Genomic DNA, 18765 nt, shown 5'->3' on the forward strand with positions numbered 1-18765 from the left:
GCTGCAGCTGCCGTGGGAGTCAGCGTGCCGGCTCCTTCTCCTGCTGCAGCTGTGTCAACCCCACCTGCCCTCCCCTGCCGGGCTGCAGCTTCCAGCAAAAGACAAAGGCTGTGGGAGCACAGTGTCCATCCCTGGAGCACACTGGTGCCCGAGGGGGATAAGCATCGAGTAGACAAAGGTGCCAGGAATCTCCTCTTCCCCTCTGCTCCGCAGTGGGAACTCTCAGGATGAGTAATCCCCCAGTAAGCCCTCTCTTGCACCTGGTAAGGTTTGGAGACTTGGCAGGGAGCCAGCTTCAAACCATATCACCTTATCTGAGGGCAATGCAGAGGGAGAAGTCCCTTTCTGGGAAGCAGCCCCTTGCTGTGGAGGTGACAGGCTCAGGATGGGGCAGCACCTCCTGTGCTGCTCCTCCTGCTCCACGTTTATAGCTAAAATAAAAATCCGTTGGAAGAAAATAAACCTTTTTCCCCCTCCAAGGGGAACTGATGCTCTGGATTTATGGAGATTTTCCACATCAGTTCCCAGCTGTGTCTGCAGCCAGAGAGGAGAAAGTGCAATGCTTGGAAGAACGTGGAAACCAGCTCAGCCCAATTCCCCACTCCACACAGAAAGAGCCTGGAGTGCTCGACAGGCGCTTCTGCAGGGAGGCCAAACCCTAATTGCACCTCTTGCCTGTGGTGTGAGAGCAGAGCTTGGCCCTAGGGCAGAGGGGAGTAGGCACCGACAGGGTCCATGATACAGCACCACTCCCAGGGCTGCCATCCCTTAGAAACCCCTGTCAGCTGATCAAGGACTGCGAATCTCTCGTGTTGGAACAGGCTGCCTCCAAGAGTGAGGAAGTGATATTTTAGAGCATCTAATAAAAGAGTTTAAAATGAAACTCTGTGGAACAATAGCCTGAGCTGAGAGCCAGCATCAGAGCAGAAAGTCAGGCGGGGGAGCTGTGTCACAATTTATTTTCTCTCCTTTCCTTTCCTAAGAGGGAAGCAAAACAAAGCAGACACCTGAGGCATCTCCGGCTGACACTGGAGATTTAGTGAATACTGCCATCCCGCGGGGAAGCCTCTGCTCAGCCCCGGGGAAGTGGGGGGCTCGGGGAGCCCCCAGGGAAACAGCAGGGCAGGATGAGCCCCAGCATCCCAGGGCGAGCAATGGAGCTTTCTCTATCCTCTGCCAAAATCAGCAGAGCAGCCTCATGTAAGCTGGTGATCAGCTCCTTATCTCCAGCACAAACCATGCTGTTTTCCCAAAACTGTGATGTCCAGAGGGTGCTGGAGCTTCCAGCAAAGCCAAGTAGATGCTGTGGCTGTGTTAATGCTGGGCCTTCAGCAGCTGGAGGTCTCCCATCTCCCAGTCCCTTTCCATGGAAAAAGGTTGGGAGTCTGCCCAATTTTCCACAAAGAACAGAGAATGAGCTCATATGGATGAAGTGGCTGTTTGTCACATTGAGGGTGTTGCAATTCAAGAGGACACATGACTTCACAGGCAGCCTCTGTCACACTGAGGAGAGCAGCGTTGGAACCTTCCCATCCCACCCTCACACAGGCCAGGATGAATCACAGCCACCCAGGCTGGGGCAAAGCCTGGGAGTGATCACCAGAAATTAAAAGGGGGTGAAAAAAAGGAAAGAACAGATCAAGGAGTCATTGTCGTGCACTGTGGAGTCACTTGTCCTTTGGCAAAGTGGGTGGGAGACACTGCTTGTGTGGATTGTGACCCCCATGTTTGACAGGAGGGTTTGTGCTCCCAGATCCTCCAAGAAACAAAGATGTGACAACTTCAGTGGGCATGCTGGGTCCCTTTTTAGGCAAGGAGCCTCCCCATTACCAGAAAAAAACTCACACCAAAACCACGCCAGGAAACACAAGCCCCAAAATCTCTAAATCCAGAAATCAGCTGAAAAAAACCCCTCCCAAACCCTGAACAATCCACAGCTTCAGCTTAAAAAAACCATCACTGAATGTGAGCAGCAGATGAGCCTGGCAATTCTGGGGCCTGACTCACCATTTCTGCACCCTGCTGTGACCCCAGGATCACTGAAACACCTTTGGAATGCTGCAGAGAAGAGGCCATGGTGGGAGCAGGGGCCCCACCTGAAGGCACACACAAGCTACCATTCCACTGGACACACAGACCAGGGTCCTCTGAGGAGTTTGTCTTTGTGTGTTTTGCCCATTCATAGGCAAGTGTAGGCAGATGGACCCCTAAAATTCATCCAGACCCTGTGCCCATCCCTGCCAGCTCCCCTCCACACCCACCACGCTGGCAGAGGAGGGTCTGGGGGCTCACAGATGATGGTCCCAGATGTGACAATTGCTCATTGGTTGTTATCATGGAATTGTTGAGGTTGGAAAAGCCCTTTAAGATCATTGAGATGTTGCCTAAAATCAGAGAAATAATTCTCTGGACAATTTTGAGTATAGAAAGGTAGAAAGCAGCTCTTTAATTGTGGTGCCTTTGGTGCACAAAATATATTGCACATACAACAGTATAGGCCTTTACAATTTTTATAATAACATCTAATTATAATATCTGGGCATTACCTCATTAGATACACCCATTCCCAAAACTGTTCCTCCCATTGTCCCACCCTCACCACGCCTCCCAAATTTGGGTTGGTGGTCACAAAATGACCACCCCTTCATCCCCATCCTCCTCCTCATCATCATCTCTGTCCTTCTTAGAACAGCTTCAAGGCTTCAGAGTAGTTTTGACTTGGTTATATTCAATGGTGTAACCCTGTTACATCCTATTCTGTTTTATTCTATTTTCTACAGATAAGATGTTTTTCACCTTGCTAAAATCTTTGTCTGTTGGAATTCTTGACAAGAAACGTTTAACAACACTTTAGGAATCTAATACAAAGGTGATATACTGAAAGAGCTATATTAAAATTTTATATAATACAGAGTTTAAGGCATCAGAGCCCAACTGTTACTCCAGCACTGCCAAGGCCACCACTAAACCATGTCCCCAATTGCCACATCCATACCTTTTTTGAACACTTACAGGGATGGTGGCTCCACCACTGCCCCAAGCAGCCTGCTCCAGTGCCTGAACACCCGTTCCATGAAGAAATTTTCCCTAACATCTAATCTAAACCTCCCCTGGTCCAACCCGAGGCCGTTTCCTCTTGTTACCTGGGAGAAGAACCCACCCTGCCATGGCTGGTCCAGACATGCATCTGAAAGCTTGGCTCCCAAGCCTTCTGGTTTAAGAATAATCCATACCCACAGGCACAGGTACCACTGTGCCCAAGGTGCTGCTCCAAGCCACTGGCAGCCTCTGAGCCACGGGAGCCCGGCAGTGCCTGTGCCAGATAGGAAATGACACACAGCAGACAGGGACAATCTGTTCTCTGACGGTAGTTTTCTAACTCACACGATTTCGTTTGGAATGTGTTCGCCTGGGAAAGGGAGGATCCACCGGCAGCAGAGTCCACACCTGGTTTGGGGCTGGGGAAGGGAATTGTCTCCGTCCGCCTAGAAGGAACCTGGGACAGGGTGGGACATGACCCGGGGCACCTCTAGCACTAAAAAGCATGCATAAAAACGGGGGTGACAGCAGTCGGACGGGAAACGGGGAGCCTGTGGAAAAAAGAGGAGCCCCACACTGGGAGAGACTCTGGTGGGGACCACAGGGGGATGGGGGAGCCCCGACGGGGAAGAGGGGGTCCAAAGGACACACGGCAGACAGGGGCCCACAGAGAATGGGGATGCCACGGGTCACGGAGGGGCCTACGTAGGAGGGGAGACCCCGCAGGCCCCGAAGGCCCCGCGGTACCGAGGGCCAAGTGGGAGCAACGGGAGCAATGGGTACAAAAGGGAGGGGGGGGAGGAGGGGATACTTGCTGCGCATGCGCAGTAGGGCCTATGCGCACCACCGCCTCGGCGCAGCGCTCCTATAGCGTAGGCGATACTCCGGGACACAGCGGAAGCGGCGCGGCCCCCAAGCCGGAGGAAGGGGATGCGGTTGTGCCGCCTCTCCCACAGCGGAGCGCCCGAGCCGGGCCCCACCGGGACGGCGGCGCCGGCACCGCCAAGCGCTGCCCTGGTCAAACATGGCTTTGCCCCCAGTCAAGATGGCGTCCGCCCGGCTCCCTCCGCACCTTGCGCAGGCGCGGGGGGCAGTGCCGTCATCACTGTGCGCCGGCAGCGGCGGCAGCGGCGGCAGCCGCGGGGTAAGGGGGCGCGGGGGGGAGGGGCGGCCTCGGGCCCCGCCGGAACCTCGAGGGGCCCTCCTGGATCCTTCCTGGTCCCTGACGTCTCTACCGCCCGCGGTGTGTCCTGCAGCGGCCACCGGGCCTGATGAGGCGGCGAGACTAGGCCGCGTTGCAGCCTCGCGCGTGAGCGGCCCCGCGGGCTTCCGGAACGCTGCGGGACCGTGTCCCGGCTGCCCAGGGGGCTCTGCCGGGCTCGGGCTCCGTGGGGCGGAACGCGCGGAATAAATCGCTCCCCTCGAATCCCGGCTCTCGGTGCTCGCCGTCCCTCCCGTGCGGTGCCGTCCGGGCGAGCCCCTCGTCACTCCTTCGGCCCTCACGGGGACGGAGTGTGACCCGGGTGTGAGTCGCACCCGCCCTGCGCGGTCCCCGGGGTCTCCCTTAGGGGTGCAGCTGAAGGTGACGGCTGTTCCCGCAGCCCTTCTCTCCGAGCCGCCCCCCTTGTGCCGACCGGGACCCCACGAGTACCGGGGCTGCCTCTCCCGGGCGCCGGGAGAAAGAGCTGCCCCACGGGGTTCGCCTTCCCGCCCCAGGTTCCGGCGCTGAGAAGGAACCTCATGAGCGCTCTCAAAGCCAAGCGGTGTCTGAGAAAGCCCGAAACTCGGCCAGTTCCCGCTGCTAGCGCCTTGGGCGGGGCTGCTGCGGGAAACGAAACCGAAATGGGCCTCACAGCCATCTTCGGCGGTTGCCCGGCGCCGCCTCCCCTCGTCGGCACACCTGCGGGTGGGGGTTTCTTTTTTTTCCTCTTTATTTTCTCATAAAATAATTTGGCGTGCGGATGAGGCTGAGGTAAGAGAGTTTTTTTTCCAAACCCCTCTTCCTGCCCTTCACTCAGAGAGCACTTGTAAAATGAGGTCACTGAGCAGGGGCTCCCTCGGAGTTGGGGAGGAAGGAACCCGGCTCCCCGTGTTTACTGGAAAATAAGTCCCATGGTGGCAGCCGAGTGAGGCGGTTTAGTGAAAAGGAAATTTGAGTTGGCCTCGGGGTGTGTTTGGTGAAGATGGGGAGCTTTATAAAGATGGGACTGGCATAGGAAGAACTGTCTCTATGACGATGGGTCATGAGGGAGCAGGCAGGATGGGCCCTGTCTCGTGTTCCATGTCTTTATCCTCTCAGTTTCACAGCCAGCTGTTGTCAAATAATTGGAATATATGCTGTGCTGGGTTCCTTATTTTTAAAAAGCATGTTGAAAGTTTAGTCTAATGTCCTGCACCCTGGGGGAGCGGCACAGCTGTGTGCGATAGGAGTGGAACTTGGACTGCAGTCCAAAAAAACTGTTGCCAGCTGCACACCTGTCCCAATTTCTGTGCATGTTATCTGTGTGTGTAGTGTGATGCTTTACCTCCTCAGGTCATCTAGTGCCCAAGGAGAAAAAGACACTTGGGGTTTCAGACTCCTTTGTCCACGAATCTGAAAATTATTATGAGCCTGTTGCAGCTCTGCTGTCTGACCACGTGAGCTGCTCCAGTTCACCTCCTCATGCTCCCTTACCTCCTCCTGCTTCTGTTTCTCAGGTTGCAAAGCATGTGTGAGATTCTTCTCTCCCTCAGGGCAGAGAGGGAGTGGAGCTCACTGTGTTTGGGAAGCGCATCTTGAACATCAAGTGCTGGAATCTGGTCCAACAGAAGCAGAGGGTCGCTCTTGGCAAAGCTGCTTCTCGTGGTTGACTTCACCTGCTGGTGCTATGCTGGGCAGACAGAGTTTGCTGTTTATGTTTGCAGGAATAATTTAAGACTCCTAGAAAAGTAGAAAACAGGCTTGTAAGGAGAAGATGCTTGAAATGCCTCAGTGTCAGGGAAGCTGTTTAAACTGCGTTTTTGGAATCCTGTAGTTGTGTAACTATCACCAAATGTGATGAAGGAAACTTATCCAGCACCAATTTGATGTGATTAAGTGACACTTCTTTATTACAGTGCTGGGAACACGGGGGAATCAGCTCCTCCTAAACATGTTCTCCCAACCACAAAATTTGTACAGTTTATATACTTTATAGTTACGTAAGTTTCTATTCTTCTATTTATTTTTATACTTGTCATGCCTAGCTAGGTTCTATTCTTCTACTTAGTTATATAGTAGTTATTGTCCAGCTGCTCCACTCTTAAATCTAATGAAATGATGACGAAATGAATGAAAATCTTTGAAATTATTGGTTCTTTCAGGTATATAGTGTTATTCTACAACAATCGTTGGTCTATACTATTTAGCTATACTAGCTGGGATAGGCAGTGTCCAGACCAAGACAGGGAGAGTGCAGGGGACTTCAAAGCAACTTTGTATGGTCCAGTGAGATTCCTGTGGTTCCATTCTTTCAAACACAACGCCCCTAACAATTCTGGTGCACTGTGCTTCTCTACCTTTAATCACAAACACTTCTTTTATGTTATCAAATCTTGATTATTTTATCAAACTGTTTGCAACACAACTGCATCCTGAGTTGCTGCATTTTGTCTCCTCAGGACAGGCAGCTCCACTCCTGGCGTGCCAGCAGCCCGGGTCCCCCGCGTATCCCAGCGGAGCGCTATGATCAGAGGTGCTGGGCGAGGCAGAGGCTCGTATCTGACTCGGGCAAGGCATAACCACCCCGGCACTACCCGAGCTTTTTATAACCACCCTTGTACCCCACAAGAAACTAACCAGGGCACCTTTTTGCACCAGCAGTTCCTGACAGAGCAGGACACTGCGGTCTGCCCGCTGCAGGGGCAGGGACCACACGAGGAGGCTGTGGCACCGGCTCCTGCAGGGACACATCGGCCTGGCCGCAGCAGAGCAGGGGGCTGGAGGTTCTCTAGTCAGCGGCAATACCGTGGGAATTCACCACGGTATTGCCCTCCACAGCACTGTCTTCAGGAGAACCCAGGGAGAGACTCTGACACTATCAGGCTGAATTTCCAGAGACTGTCTCTTGCCAGGCAAGACTGCGAACAAGAAATTCTGACTATTTTCAGGCAGCTCGGGGAGGGAAGGACTTGCACAGTTCATGATCTCACACACAAACTTAAAACTCAAAAGAAAGAGGTCAACCGCATTTTGTATAAACTCCTCAGAGAAGGCAGGTTACACAAGGGGGGAGAGACGCCGCCGCTGTGGAGGATTGCCAGCCCCAGCTCAGGGAGGGAGAGAAGCCCTGCTGACCACAGTGCCGGCTGCACAGATCCAGCTTGTGAGAGCAGAGGAGGAGAGAGGAGCACACTTGGCTCAGGAGACACAGAGATGGCTGAGACGAAGGAGAAAATCTGCAACTACTTGTTCAGCGTGCCAGAAACAACGGCACTCAACCTTGCCAAAAACATTGGGTTTTCGAGGGCCAAGGACGTTAATGCATTTCTCAGTGCTCTGGAAAAGCTGGGAGATGTCCACAAGCAGAACACAACCCCCCCACGGTGGTCCCTGACAGACAGGAAACGTGAGAGGATGCAGATGAGGCTGAAGGCCAGCACATTAATACAGAAGGTGAATCCCACACCTCCTGAGTCGGGTCCTCCCCCTTCCTCTGTCCCTGTGTGTCCCCAGGAGGTGACAGCAGCTTTGCCAGCAGCGATGGCATCAAAAGAAGAAAGTGTAGAAAATGGACAGCAGCCTTTGGGGCAGCCTGGTCAGGGCAATGGCAGCAACATGGGAGCGGACACGGCTGAGGACACCAAGCCGAAGTTCTCCAGTTTGAGTAATTATGATAACTCGGAAAACGGCAAGTGGACCACGGATGATATCCCAGATAATCTGAACACTATCAACAAGCAGCCTGACAAGTCAAAATGCGTCATGAATTCTCAGTCTTCCCCCAGTTATGCTGCCCAGTTTGAAGCTGCTTTGCCGTGTACGCCCGTAGAGAAATTGATGGCTTGTCAGGAGAAGAACCCAGTGAGTGGCCTTACTGAATATTCTCAGTACACGTACCAGCACTGTGAGTTCATCATGCTGGAGCAGAGTGGACCCTCTCATGAGCCACGGTAAGAAAATGTCCTACCTTTTCTGAGCTCTTTTTGCTTAAAATGATCTGATTTATAAGTTCACCCTCTCAGCTCTGTCCTGAAGGGCCTGCTCATTCATGTCTCTTTCATTTCAGAAGGATTAGCCTAGTTGATTCCTTGCATCAGCTTAAGAAATAAAACAAGGCTAAAGTTTAACCCCAGGTAGCCCAGTTTTGGCAATCCAGCACCTCATCCTAAGTAGTGAAGATGGGATTCATCTCTTCACTAGGTCCCGTCTCATTTAATTACTTGCCTTCAATTTGATCGTATAGAGGGAAACTGGTATTTCTGAGCTGTCTCTCAAGATGTGCTCACCCTAGAAATGGTATAAAAAGAGCTCAGAACAAAGTGTTTGGGTACAGGTGTCCTGAGTTAGCCAAGGTGGCCCCGCTCTGAACGTTTCTGTGGTGTAGCAGGTCAGAGCAGATTCTGTGAGCCAAGCACATATAGCATGGCACTAGAGTTGGTGGAGTCAGTCTCTGGAGTCCTGCTCTCCCTTGCAGAATCATGGCTGTTCTGGAGCACCAGGGAGAGGTGAAAAGCACCATATGTGTTATGCTGGAATATGTCAATAGATCCACTAGACAGGAAAATTGGCCTCATTTCTAAAGACAGAGTCTCAGGGGTTTGTTGTTTTGGTTTTAAGGAGGGATCTGAATGGATTCAGCCCAATAAGCCTACTCTAGATCTGGTTAGACCCATTCTCCTCGGAAGCAGGTTTCCAGGGCTGAAGGACAGAAGATAAACTTTGTTAGAGTTCACGGGAAGGAGAGGGACAGAAATGTCAAAGACGAGAGGTAGCACCTCTCTGAGATGGTGTGAATGCCCTGCGTAGCCAGGGAGAATGCCAGAGGGAGGAGTGACCCTGAATGACCAGGTGCAGATGAAACAGTGCAGGCTGCTTTTGAGCTTTCTTATTACTGGGCAGGAGCCACAACAGAACTGCTGTCTGCATACAGCCCTTACCTGTTCCTGACACTTGTGGAACAAGGCAATTCCTCCTGTTCCTTCAGAACAAAACCTGGAGCTGTTCCTCTGTCATGAACAGCACTGGAAACGTGATGAAAGGAGGCTCAGATGCAGCGCTGTTGGCGTACCCTTGGTGTTTGCCTTCTGCACACGGCAGCCTGGGTTTGCTCTTCCAGTCAGGAGCTGGCTGTTCCTCCTCCCTTCAGTTCCAAGAGCAGCCTACTTGCCTGCTCTGAGAAGACCACACTTTTGCCTCTCAATTTACCTCTTTGGTTTTCTCTTTTTAAAGGTTTAAGTTCCAGGCAGTGATCAATGGGCGCCAGTTCCCACCAGCAGAAGCAGGGAGCAAAAAACTGGCTAAACAGGAGGCAGCAGCCAATGCCATGAAGGTCCTGATGAGTGAAGTGGAGAATGGAAGGCCCAGTGGGATTAAATGTGAGGAGCCGCTTCCCTCCGACAGCTCAGAACTGGAGTTGGTGAGTCCTGTTTTCTTTACCTTGTGAGGCTGCTCAGGCAATGTTTAGTCTGGGACTGGTTTCCTCTGTCTTCTTTGCAGCCAGAGCCAGAGCTGTCATCTGCAGCAGCTCCCCTCAGCCTGCTTCCTGGGAAGCACCCTATCAGCGTATTGATGGAGTATGGACAAAAGTCAGGGAACATAATTGAGTTCCAGCTGCTGTCTCAGGAAGGCCCACCTCATGACCCTAGGTATGGCATATTCTTGTCAGCTTTGGGGGAGGATGGAAACTCTTTCTTCACTATCCTTACCCTTCAGCATGCTACCCACATTCTTGGACTTGTCACTGACCTAGCTGAGTGCTCCTCTTATCCAAGGATTCTGGGCATGGCTCCTCCAAGACATCTGCCTCCAGAAGGAGACCCGAAGCAATGCCCTTTCTCAGAGAAAAAATGCTGTTTCTTCTACCAGAGCAGAAGCAGGTTCCAGTCCTGTACCCTACCTGGTGGTGCTCTAGTGGAAGTGTTTAGGGCCATAACGGTAGATTTCAATTGGAGATAAGCCAGAAGGATTTATCTGGAGGTGGGAAAAGGGGATAATAACCAGATTGAGACACCTATGGTTAACACTTTTCATGTGCTATAATGTCCTGTCAGGTTCAGCTACTGTGTGAAAATGGGTGACCAAATTTTCCCTGCTGTGGTAGGAAACAGCAAGAAGGGAGCAAAGCAAATGGCAGCAGAAGTTGCTGTGAAGATTCTTTCTGGAGAGTCTGTACCCCATGTCTTGCCTGAACAGGTACAAAGAGCTTCTTTGTAAGACCCAAGCGTTTTGAGTTGAATGTTCCCCGTCTTTTATTTCCTATTCCACTGGATTTCACCCCAAAAGGTCACATGCTGGCTCTAGCAGAGGTTTGCTGCTGCTCTTAGCCTGCCATAAATCCAGCTGCTCAGTATTTAACAACCTTCTCCTGTCTAACTCCACTCTAGCCTGTCATGAAGCCCCACGGTGACCAGTCCGTGCACAGCTGTGGGCCATGGATTGCCGCTCCAGATGAATCCAAGGTGGTGAAAGCAAAGGGTGTTGGGGAGCTCATCAAATATCTTAATGTCAATCCTGTCAGTGGCCTGCTGGAATATGCCCGCTCCAATGGGTTTGCTGCAGAGTTCAAACTCATTGACCAGTCAGGACCTCCCCATGACCCCAAGTAAGTAGCTGCACCTGCCCAGGAGGAAATTTTGCACTGCTGCTGTTGTCCTGGAGAAAGGACAGAAAGATCAAAATTGCAGTTTGAGATGGCAACAGGGCAAGCTGCTGCCTCTGCCAAACCTTATGGCTGGATGACAATAAGCTCCCTCCACTCCCCTCCTCTCTCCACTGGGAGAATTTAAAAACCAGACTCAAATGCACAGGTTTCTTGGTTTCTTCATAGGTTTGTCTATCAGGCAAAGGTTGGAGGCCGCTGGTTCCCGGCTGTGACTGCACACAGCAAAAAGCAGGGCAAGCAGGAGGCAGCGGATGCAGCGCTGCGCGTCCTGATCGGGGAGTCGGAGAAGGTGGAGCGCATGGAAGGGATGAACATCACTGAGGTAAATCTTCTGCCGCAGGTGGGACTGTGTTTGTAGCCCTGCCTGTCCTCCTCCCTTCAGTCCAGCAGAAAAGTGCCTTCAAAATCAACTGTGATGTCTTTGTTCTCTGCAGCTGTAGATAAGCTGATGTGGTTTTCCTGAAGTGGGTTAGATGTTTCCTCAGGGCGCAGGCCTATCCTTCCATCCTGCTGGCCTCTGCTTTAGGGCTAAATTATCATCAAATTCTTCCTCCAGCTACTCAAGTGTGTTCCTGTGGTAGAGTAGGAACATGCTCATTTTTAATTATGTGACTTTTTTTATTACTTTCAAACTGCTTCGTGCTGCTTTAAAAATGGTGTGTCAGCTCATAAAGACTCGTGTATCAGATAAGATAAGCAAAACTGTCCATTGTGTCAGGATGGCTTGTCCCAAACCTGGGCTGCTTTAAATCGCCCTTAGAGCATTGTGATCTCTGAAAAGCCGCATTCCAGCCGACACAGCTGAGCACAGCAGCTGGGGCTCTAAATAGCAAAGCCATCAGGGAAAATTTTGTCAGTCAGCAGTGCTGGGGGAGGTAAGTCCGTCTGCAATGAGAGTGACTGTGCACTCTCCTCACAGGCGGCCGGAGGAGGAGTTCCTCTAAAGCCAGGAGCAGATTTCCTTGGCTGAGTCTCTGGGAACAGGCAGGATGGGTTTGTTCCTTTGCGCTGTGGATTTTCCCTGGCATTCTCGGGGGGCCATTCCTCAGCCTGTGCCTCTTGCTGCCAGGAAGACAGCTTGCTGCTGTCTCTGATGTGGCCAGAGCAGAATTGAAAGCCTTGGACGAGGTTTTCCCAGAAATACCCAAAAGAGGTTCACGCACCCCTTGACACAGAAGTGTCCATGTAACAGCTCCAAACCGCACTGCCCAAAGCTCGTGTTTTTTGCATTCTGTCCTCTCCTTGGAAAGCTGCACTTTGGGTTAGTTACTCCTTGAGCTGTGGTGTTGTGTGGCCTGCTCATGATCTGTGGTGGTGTGTCCCCACCCCAGCTCCCTGTGAGTGGCAGCACCCTGCACGATCAGATGGCCATGCTGAGCCACCAGCGCTTCAACAGCCTCACTGCTCGCATCCAGCACAGTCTGCTCGGGCGCAAGATCCTGGCTGCCATCGTCATGAGGAGAGCAAATAAGGGCTTAGGAGTGGTGGTCAGCATCGGAACAGGTATGAACAGCTTCCTCCAGCACACTCTGAACTCTCATTTCCATGCTAAATTTCCTGTCAGCCACGGCTCAGAAATGGCTGTGGCTGTGGGCCTCTTCAGAGAGGGCACAAAATGTTCCCAGGGCTCAAGTGGTGTCACAAGCGATCTAGTTAAAGAGAGAGAACAAAGCAAATGTGCCTGCAGCTGTATTGCTCTTAATCTTCACTTGCATTTCTGCATGCTAGTCTGTGCATCAGAGCGTGGATTCCTCATGTGGTACAGCACACGATCCCCCAGCTTCTCACAGCTGCATGTACCTTATCTCCCTCCCTACTTAGCTGCCAGCCTTCTACCAGGAGTGGCTGCAAAGCCCTCATGAAGGGTCAGTGCCTCTAAACCTGTGGCACTTTTAGTCTGTCTGTCCCTAAAGTGGTGTGTGCTTTTTTTTCCCTTTATTTTCCTAACTGCTTGGATCAAGATAGTGATTTAATAGCCAGGGTGCTGCTGCTGCTCAAGAGCCCAAAGAAGTAAGACTTGACGCAAGATGAACCTCTCCCTCTGTCTCTGAAGCTGTGTCTTGACTTTGACATTTTCCCTGTTGTTTATTTATTTATTTATTTCAGGTAATCGTTGTGTGAAAGGAGAAGAGCTGAGCTTGAAGGGGGAGACAGTAAATGATTGTCATGCAGAAATCATTTCTCGAAGAGGCTTTGTGAGGTGAGAAAAGGGGAAATCCAAAGGAAATGGAGAGAGGCCTACCAGGAGATGCTGACCCATTCTGGAGGGGTGAAGCTGAAACGGTTCCTTGCTGCACTGAGAGGTGCTGTGATCCTCTGACACTGTTTATCCATGTGTTGTTAAAAAGAGGGAAGTTATTTCTGATCAGAAGGGGCCATGCCTGAGTGGTGCCCAAATTAGTACTGAATGGGAGAATTGCCAGGAGCCCAAGGGCTGCATCCAAAGTTATTAAAATAGAGCCTCCTGCTGAGACTACTGGACCGTCGTGCAGGGTGCTCTCCAGCCTCAGCACAGCTCCCACCACCAGCCAAGCACTGCAGGCTGGGTCCTCTCCTGGCCTTTCTGGGTCTGGGTATAGAAGGATTCAGGAAAACATACTGCATCTGTTTGCCTTGATAAGTCAGCAATCCTTTTTCAGAGGTTGTAAAGGGTTTTCCCAACTAAACTGCACAGTTGCCTTCTCTGTATAAACATTCACTGTGACACTTAGTTTTTAAAAACTGAAGTGAGATGAAGCTGGACTGCCTGTTCAATGCTTGCCCTTCAGTTCTGTACAGCAAAGCCAGCTGCTTCCTTCAAGCCTTCATGAGCTGCTGCTGTGCTCTGCGTTCCTCAGCAAGGGAAAGTGTTGAGGGCAGGTCCCTGGGAAGTGATGAATCAGGATTGTGTCTCGCTTAATGTCTGTCTCAGCTGTTAATCTTGACAGCGGTGGCTGCTCTGGCATAGCAGAGCCTGTCAACATGCTCCACCTCTCCTTGCAAAATCAGTCCTTGCACAGGCTCTGCTCAAGGACTCTCTAGGAAGCTGCAGTTTTTCTTTAGTCCTTGACACTGTGTTGGAAACCTCGAGGTTCTTCCCTGTCCAGAAGCAGCCTTAAAAGACCCTTATGGGGTTGTGGTAATACCACTTGAGTTCAGCTACCCACAGGGCCATTTACTCTTAACACAAACTTGGTGCTGATTAAAGGTGCTGGTTGAAGACCTTGAAGTCTTCTTCACACTGGGAACAGATGCATGCAAGCAGCAGCCAGCCAGGCTCCTTCCTCTCCTGCCAGTGATTCCCCCTGCTCCCTGGACAGAATAGTGCTTTTCTACCACTTGTCCTCTTCATGGCAGAAAATCTGCTGGACTTTTTGCCCTTTTTGTGCATCGAGCACTGTTTGCTGGCCTCCCAAGCCTCCTTGGCTACAGCTCCTAGTCTCCGCTCTCCCATGCAGCAGGAGTGAGGGATGTGGGAACGTGCCTGTCGATTGAAGCACTCCTCGTCTGAGGACCAGAGCAGCCTTTTGACAGGATGGTGTTCTTTTCAGGTTTCTCTACAGTGAGCTGATGAAGTATGACCTGTCTAATCCTTCCTCTGCAGAAGAGAGCATTTTTGAGCCAGCGGGAGGAAAGAGGCTCAGAATAAAGAGCAGTGTTACCTTTCACCTCTATGTCAGGTTTGTGGGGAGGGGTTGGGTGACCTGTGTCAGCAGCACTGTCACCCCCCTGGCCCTGGCTGTTTCCTGACAGTCAGTGCTAATGGGGGAGGGTTTGTTTTCTAGCACAGCCCCGTGTGGAGACGGAGCCCTCTTTGATAAATCCTGCAGCGACCAGGCAAGCGTGGTGGGGCAGCCCCAGCACCAGCCTCTCTTTGAGAACCCCAAGCAAGGCAAGCTGCGGACCAAGGTGGAGAATGGTGAGTGCAATCACTCCCTGCATGGTGCAATGGCTCCAGTCCTCTCCTCTGAGCCTTTCTGGTGCTCCAGAGCTTCCTTGCCCTCTCTGTGTGCTCTTGTGGAATCTGAAGCACTCAGGAACCAAAGGAGGTGGATGGATGGAAGAGCATTAGATAGAGTCCCTTCCCTTTCCCAGCTCTGCCCGTTGGAACTGCCACACTTGTGAAATTTGCAGCTGAAGTTTGCTGCAAAACTCCTATGTCTCTGCCCTCTTTTTCAAGCACTGTTCTATTCTGCTTCAGCCATGCTGAAAATTACTCATGTGTATTCAATACTGAATGCCAGATTGTTCCCCAAAGCTGGTGTCAGACTCAGAGGTCACTCTGGGTATCTAGAAGATTCTTGTGCGGTTTCTGATGGAGTTTGATTTACTGAATATCTGACTCTGTACAGAAAAGCTTTCTTTTCTCTCGTGCAGGGGAAGGTACCATTCCCGTGGAGTCAAGTGACATTGTGCCCACGTGGGATGGGATCCAGCACGGGGAGCGGTTACGAACCATGTCCTGCAGTGACAAAATCTTGCGCTGGAATATACTTGGCTTGCAAGGGGCACTGCTGTCACACTTCCTGGAGCCAGTTTATCTCAGCTCTGTCACGCTCGGTGCGAGATCCTCTGACCTCTCGGGGGCGGGCTGGTACAACTGGGCTGCAGTGACAACTCACCTCCCTCCCCTGTGTGATGGCAAAGTTTGTTTGTGGAAGCTGTAGGAGTAACAGACTGAAACGTCATTCTTGGCAGAGCTGTTGGGAAGTGAAAAGGGAGTCTGTGGATTTTATGCTGTGGGTGGAGTGGGTTTCTCTCTGAGGTTCTGGATTTTTAGGAGGCACGTGTGATCTAGGAGAGTGAGACAAAAACTGTATGTTTATGTCTTCAGAGAGAAATGTAGTCCGTAAACCTATGTTTTACACACCCAGGGTACACATAGCTGTGCTGATCCACGTGCCATGGACTTTCAGGAGCCTGTGAGCAGTGCTGTGGCTCTCAGGGCTTGGCTGGTCCATCACCTGTGCCATCCTGTTTCTTAACACCTTCACCTCTATCTCCACAGGTTACCTGTACAGTCAGGGTCACTTGACCCGTGCCATCTGCTGCCGCATGGAGAGGGATGGGAACATACTAAAGGAAAAGCTCCAGGCTCCATATCACATTAACCATCCTGAGGTACTGCAGCTGTGGCACCTCTTCACCCCGTTCCTCTGCCTGTGGGTTCTGGAGTTCCAAGGCGCTCTGCAAGGGGGTCACTAGGCAGCAGTCTTGGGATATCCTGAGTTGGGAGGGACCCACAATGCCTCATCGAGTCCAACTCCTGGCCCTGCACAGGGCAACCCCAAGAACCTTCCTTCTTTGTCACTCCGCAGTTTGGGGGTTACTAGCAATGTCTTGGTCTGGCAGGAAGGACACCAGAGTTGCCCCTGTAACCTTCAGCTTAGTAAGAACTTCATTCTTGCTGCTCTCTAAAGTTTAGGATGAGCTGAACCTGTGGGGGATGGAAGGGGCAAGAGGACCAGGTTAAGGAACCCTCCTGGCTCTCCCACAGGTTGGGCGAGTCAGCGTGTACGACTCTGCCAGGCAGACGGGCAAGACCAAGGAGTCATCAGTGAACTGGTGTCTTGCTGATGCAAGCGAAGTTGAAGTCTTGGATGGCACCAAAGGGAAAGTAGATGGGTAAGAAGAGCCTTTCCTGACACTGCTTTTCTTGCTGGGGAAAGGGGGGCAACTCTGAGGTGGAGAGTACACTGCGCTGTTACAGCACCCTACACGTGGGGAGGGCTGGAGGGAGGAATTTCAAACGGACATGAACAAGCACTCCTGAAGGAAACCAAAAGTTGCCCAGCCTGGATCCTGCCACAGAACCCTGCTGAGCCCAGAGTTCCCCCATCGTGGGATTTTCCCCAAGTCCTGTGTTCCTCTTGGCTCTTCTGAGTGTCATGTCCTTCATTGCTGCCTGTGTCTTCCTTCTCAGCCCAAAGCTGGAAGTGTCTCGTGTGTCCAAGAGGAAAATGTTCACCTTGTTCCAGCAGCTGTGTGCCAAGAACAACCGTGAAGACCTGCTGAAGCTCTCTGTGTACTCAGATGCCAAGGAGGCAGCCACGCTGTACCAGGCAGCCAAGCAGTGCTTCTTCAGCACGCTGGAAGAGCTGGGCTATGGCAGCTGGATCCGCAAACCCCAAGAGGAGGAGAATTTCTCTGTCCTTGATACATAGGGAAGCGCCCTGCAAGGGGTGGGAGGTGAATGTACACAGTCTGCACTTGTCCTTCTTCCACCACCACCTTCTTGGAGTGGAGTCAGGAGCGTGCAGCAGTTTCCCCATAGGCCTGGCTGCCTCCTCCCTGACCCTCAGACCCTGCCTTTTTAAAATGTGCATGTAAATGATACTCCTTTTTTTAAAGTGAGGGCAGGCTCAGTCCCCCTTAGCTTTTGTAGTTTTGTCTCCCCTTTTTTTGTTTTTAAAAGAAGGCACAAGAAACCAAAGGGATTCTCAGACTGTGAGCTTGAAACCTTTGAACCGTACACTGCAGATCCCTCTGGCAGGTTTTGAGGCAAATTTTCTCTTTTGAGGAAAAAAAAAAAAACAAACAAGCTGCCTGGCTGGTTTTCTCTGTCTCTGTTGGAAGGTGACTGGTAGCCTGGCCAAGCTGGGACACAGGACTGACCTCTGCAAGCTGCAGCAGGACTAGCATAACATTCTCCATTAATAACAAATTTCTGTAGTATTGGCCATGAGTGTGTTGATTTCTGCTGAGGAGAAGAGGGGCCTGGGGTGGGTTTTGGAGAGGGACAGAGGTGTGTTAGCATTTGCTAAACAATCGAGGAAGCTGGGTAAAGCTGTGGCAGTTCGGAATTGAGCCTCAAGCGAGGGGCTCACTGGGCAGAGCTGAGCCCTCCGAGGGCTTGGGCCAGCCTGGAAATACAGGGGCAGGGCTCTCCCAGCTCCTTCCCCAATGCTGCCTCTAGGATGGCGTGTCTCTTTTCTAGTCTCAGGAGGCCAGTGGTGGCTGCGGGCCCTGTTGTGTGTCTGAGCTGAACCACATGCCAGATGTGCTGGTGGAAGGTGAGAAGCTGTTGGAGCAGCCCCTTTCCCTGTGCATGGCCTGTGCCAGCTTTGCCTGAGGTGAGAGATGACACTAGTAACTAGGACAGAGACCAAAGAGCTGTGGGCATGGAAGTGCAGCCCAAAATGAGGAGAAGAAACCCTGAGTCTGGGAGCAAGGCCCCAACTCTGGCTGTGGATCTCCACAGGACAGCCAGAGGCAGCCGGGCTGGGGCCAAGCAGGGTCAGTGCTGGAAGTCTGGCTGTCATAGGTCCAGCCTGTCTGCAACTGCCCTCAAACACAGAGCTGTAAGTGGTGGAACTGCCTCAGCATGGAGAAGGGCAGCAACAGCACAAGGACAGAGCTGGAGGCTCTTCCGTCTGTGGCTGCCCAGGGTGCTGTACCTGAGGCTACTGGGGCTCCTGCTGTGCTCCCCACACCCTCCCAGGACTCCAGTCTCTATTGGGGTGCAGCAGGACCCCCCTGTGCTGCAGTGACCCAAGACTGGACCAAGAGCAGAGGGAACGCAAAGGTGGGATGAAGTGGGACAAGCCCCTGGTATCGGGCTGTTTTAGGGGCAAAGCTCCTAATACATTTAAGTACTGGGGTGCACCCTGAGAGCAGGAGCTCCAGGACCAGCAGCTGGAACAGCTGGGATTTCTCAGGCTGGGTGAAATGCTGGGATTTAAATTAATTTCTAGCGTGCAGCTTCCCCCGGCCCTGTGTGCTGTCAGGCCCTGCCAGCCCTGCTCCCCCCAGCCACAGGGATTAGTGGTATTTATAGCAAACACTCCATTTCAGTTTTCCCTGATGAGGCCAATTCCTGCCAGCCAGGGGAGCACAGGGAGTGCTGCCGGCCCAGCCACAGCCGCCAGCCCAGTGACCCATGGCGGGGCCCGGCTGCCACCAGCTC

General features: G+C 52.1%; 1 protein-coding gene across 3 annotated transcripts; it reads left to right on the top strand.

The window, feature by feature from the left end:
• Window positions 1–4150: 4150 nt before the first annotated feature.
• On the top strand, window positions 4151–17539 carry ADAR (adenosine deaminase, RNA specific). 3 transcript variants are annotated; one of them, XM_017838994.1, is made up of 15 exons: window positions 4151–4183; window positions 6679–8169; window positions 9449–9635; window positions 9716–9864; window positions 10270–10411; window positions 10603–10820; window positions 11046–11202; window positions 12212–12383; window positions 12987–13080; window positions 14411–14539; window positions 14645–14778; window positions 15237–15419; window positions 15868–15980; window positions 16357–16484; window positions 16783–17539. In XM_017838994.1, the coding sequence occupies exons 2-15, from the start codon at window positions 6743–6745 to the stop codon at window positions 17021–17023; spliced, it is 3474 nt and encodes a 1157-aa protein (XP_017694483.1). In that variant the 5' UTR covers window positions 4151–4183; window positions 6679–6742; the 3' UTR covers window positions 17024–17539. The 3 variants fall into 3 exon arrangements, with proteins under 3 accessions (XP_017694483.1, XP_017694482.1, XP_017694485.1); XM_017838993.1 differs by lacking the exon at window positions 4151–4183 and adding an exon at window positions 4861–5011; XM_017838996.1 differs by lacking the exon at window positions 4151–4183 and adding an exon at window positions 4861–5011 and having other exon boundaries at window positions 16841–16989.
• The last annotated feature ends 1226 nt before the right edge of the window (window positions 17540–18765 follow it).

The sequence above is a fragment of the Lepidothrix coronata genome, unplaced genomic scaffold, assembly GCF_001604755.1.
Source record: "Lepidothrix coronata isolate B3197 unplaced genomic scaffold, Lepidothrix_coronata-1.0 Scaffold370, whole genome shotgun sequence".
Lineage (NCBI taxonomy): Eukaryota > Metazoa > Chordata > Aves > Passeriformes > Pipridae > Lepidothrix > Lepidothrix coronata.